Source organism: Gossypium raimondii, chromosome 4 (genome assembly GCF_025698545.1).
Source record: "Gossypium raimondii isolate GPD5lz chromosome 4, ASM2569854v1, whole genome shotgun sequence".
Classification (NCBI taxonomy): domain Eukaryota; kingdom Viridiplantae; phylum Streptophyta; class Magnoliopsida; order Malvales; family Malvaceae; genus Gossypium; species Gossypium raimondii.
This window is the reverse complement of record NC_068568.1, coordinates 29,193,040-29,195,924: the sequence shown is the minus strand read 5'-3', so window position 1 is coordinate 29,195,924 and position 2,885 is coordinate 29,193,040. Positions and strand designations below refer to the sequence as shown.

The 2,885-nt window shown below is 36.8% G+C and overlaps 1 protein-coding gene across 1 annotated transcript; it reads right to left on the bottom strand.

The window, feature by feature from the left end:
• Positions 1-1,245: 1,245 nt before the first annotated feature.
• LOC105779020 (uncharacterized) lies at positions 1,246-2,450 on the bottom strand. The gene is made up of 4 exons (XM_012602771.1): positions 2,370-2,450; positions 2,252-2,297; positions 1,873-2,165; positions 1,246-1,458 (listed from the first exon to the last, which is right to left on the bottom strand). Exons 1-4 carry the CDS (start codon positions 2,448-2,450, stop codon positions 1,246-1,248), a joined length of 633 nt encoding a protein of 210 aa, XP_012458225.1.
• Positions 2,451-2,885: the final 435 nt, after the last annotated feature.

Here is a 2,885-nt window from a genome sequence, read left to right as displayed (position 1 = left end):
AACTCAATAGCAACCTCCAGAATAGAATATAATCTACTGGTCTTTTGCCTCGATTGCTCGAACCTTGACTAGCTTCTTGAGCTAAATAAAAAATAATTATAATAATTAGATCATTTATCCACTAAAATTTAACATGCATGTATGAATCGGTTACATACAAACAATAATCGAGAAGTCTCTTTCCCTTCGAACAAGTTCTAAAAACCTATACATGCAAAAACACAAATCCCCATCGATATCAACCTAAGGGCTTTCCATAAATTAACAGTAAGTTAGTACTTAACAATGGAGTCTTGACTAGCTACTTGAAAGCTTCCTCGTCTTCTCTAATAAAGAACAGAGAACTTAAGAGCTTACTCACAACGTGCTAGCAAGGAATGAAGAAGAAAATTGATTCCCTACCTATAATCATGACTATTATAGACAACTGTTTCTACCATACATAACTACTACCACTAATCAGCTTAGTAAGTTGTCAAACATTGCTTGTACAATAAAACAAGCCAACTAAAAAGGTCATTTAGCTACCTAAACAAATCAAATTGTCATCTACAGTACTCTAGTTCAATTCCAACTAGGTTTTAACTAACCTCTGACAATACTCACTGAGTCATCGTTTTCATGCTAAAACACGGAAAACAAGTCTATCGATATGCGAACTAAAACTAACAAGTTTGCCCAAAGTATATGGGGTTGGCAGATTGTCTCACAGAAGAGTCTACCAAATGGAAAATTCTAGCAAGGCATTCTTGATTTGGGCGTACTGTCGAATCCACACAATACGCCACCCAAGCATTTAATGGAAAAATCACTAGTTTATACCTTTTTCTACCATTGGCTTAATAGACTATAAACCAAACAGTATATCAATACAATTTACGTCAGTATATCAATACAAATCTCCCGCACATAGAAAAGTTTGACCTCGAAATTCTTACCTGTAAATAACTAAGAATTTTGCTCTTTTATTAAACTCTCTCTCTCCCAAGTGGCTTCCTCCGTATTGTGGTTCTTCCACAATACTTTTACTAGTGGAATTATTTTATTTCTCAATTGTTTCACTTATCTTGCCAAAATATGGATAGGCTCTTCTTCATAAGATACGTAGGGTTCCACCTACAGTGCTTCTACTTGCACCACATGATATAGATTCGATCGATATCTCCTCAGCATGGATATGTGAAACATATTATGAATCTTTGATAGTTCCAGAGGTAGTGCCAATCTATCCGCCACTGGACCAACTCACTCCAGAACTTCGTCCAGTCTTATGAAATGCAGGCTCAAGTTCTCTTTTAGTCCAAACCTTATAACCTTTATCCAGGGAGAAACTTTCAAAAATACCTTGTCTCCTACTTCAGACAAAATATCCTTCCTTTTCTTATTAGTGTAAGCCTTCTGTCGGTCTTGATCGGCCTTTAAATGGGTTCGAATGATTGAAAGTTTCTTTTTCATTTCCTGTAACAAGTGATGACCAATTATTTTTCTCTCACTAAGTTCCAACCAATAGGTGGGTGATCTGCACCTTCTTCCATATAATGCTTCGAAAGGTGACATTATCAAATTGGCATGATGACTGTTGTTGCACGTAAAACTCCAATTCAATCCAAAATCTATTACACAAGTTCTAAGCATGTCTTCAAGTACTTGAATTACTTTTTCTAATTGCCTATTTGTCTGAGTATGGAAGGTAGTACTAAACCGTAACTTGGTTCCTAAAGATTCTTATAGTTGTTTCTAAAATCTCAACGTGAATCTTGGATCTCAATCTGACACGATTTCAGATAACTAGGGTTCTGCCAATTTTTCCAACAAATAGTTTGTGTGTACTGGTAGGAAATGGGGTGACTTAGTAATTTGATCTACAATCACCCAGACTGTATTCTTTTTAGTATCATTAAGAGCAAAAACTGAATCAGAATCCATAGTTGTCTTGTCCCACTTCCACTCGAGATTTTCTAGAAGATACAACTTCCTTGAGGGGACTTGATGTTCTATCTTTACTTGCTGACATGTAATACAACTCGAAACATACTCTGATATCTCCTTCTTCATTCCAGGCCACCAATACAAACTTCTTAAATTACGATACTTCTTAATGCTTCCTAAATGAAGTAAGAAGTGCCCTGGTGAGCCTCCTTTAACAATTCTTGCCTCATCATTTCCTGATAGCACATACATTCTTCCCATAAATCAAAGTTTGCCATCTTTTCCCAGACTGAAGTTCGTTGCTTCGTAAGATGCCACCTACCTCTTGTACTCACCACACTCACATCCTTTAATAGTTCTTCCAGAATCTAAGAAAGAAACATAGGTCAAATATTCAATTCTGCAATAAGAAATCCATTATCTGGCAGGTAAACATTCACCCAAAAAGATTTCAAAGCTGCCACAATTTTCCCGCTTAAAGCATCCGCCACTACATTTGCCTTTCCAAGATGGTACTCCATTTTCAGGTTGTAGTCTTTCAGAAGTTCCTTCCATCGACATTGGCGTAGATTCAAATCCTTCTACGTCATCAGGTACTTTAAGCTCTTATGGTCCGAAAACATGCGACACTTCTCCCCATAGGGATAGTGTATCCATATTTTTAATGTTAAAATCACAACTGCTATTTCCAAGTCATGTATTTGATAGTTCTTCTCATGCAACTTAAGCTAGCGAGATGTATAAGTCACAACCATCCCTCTTTGTATGAGCACACATCCCAACCCATTTAGGGATATGTTAGAAAACACAGTGTACTCCATGCAAGACTCCGACTAGGTTAAAATTAAGGTTTTTGTTAGAACTGCTTTCAGCTTGTCAAAACTCCAGTGACACGCCTCTATTCACACAAATTTTTCTTTCTTTATTCACAATCGTGTGAGAGTTGTCGCCAACAT

Bases quoted from the DNA above. Each gene is read 5' to 3' on its own strand.
- LOC105779020 (XM_012602771.1), bottom strand. From the start codon at position 2,450: ATGGAGTACCATCTTGGAAAGGCAAATGTAGTGGCGGATGCTTTAAGC. The intron at 2,298-2,369 runs GTGAATGTTTAC...TTTCTTTCTTAG, and splicing joins CAGCTTTGAAATCTTTTTGG to ATTCTGGAAGAACTATTAAA. The intron at 1,459-1,872 runs GTGATTGTAGAT...CACTTGTTACAG, and splicing joins CTAAAAAGAATACAGTCTGG to GAAATGAAAAAGAAACTTTC.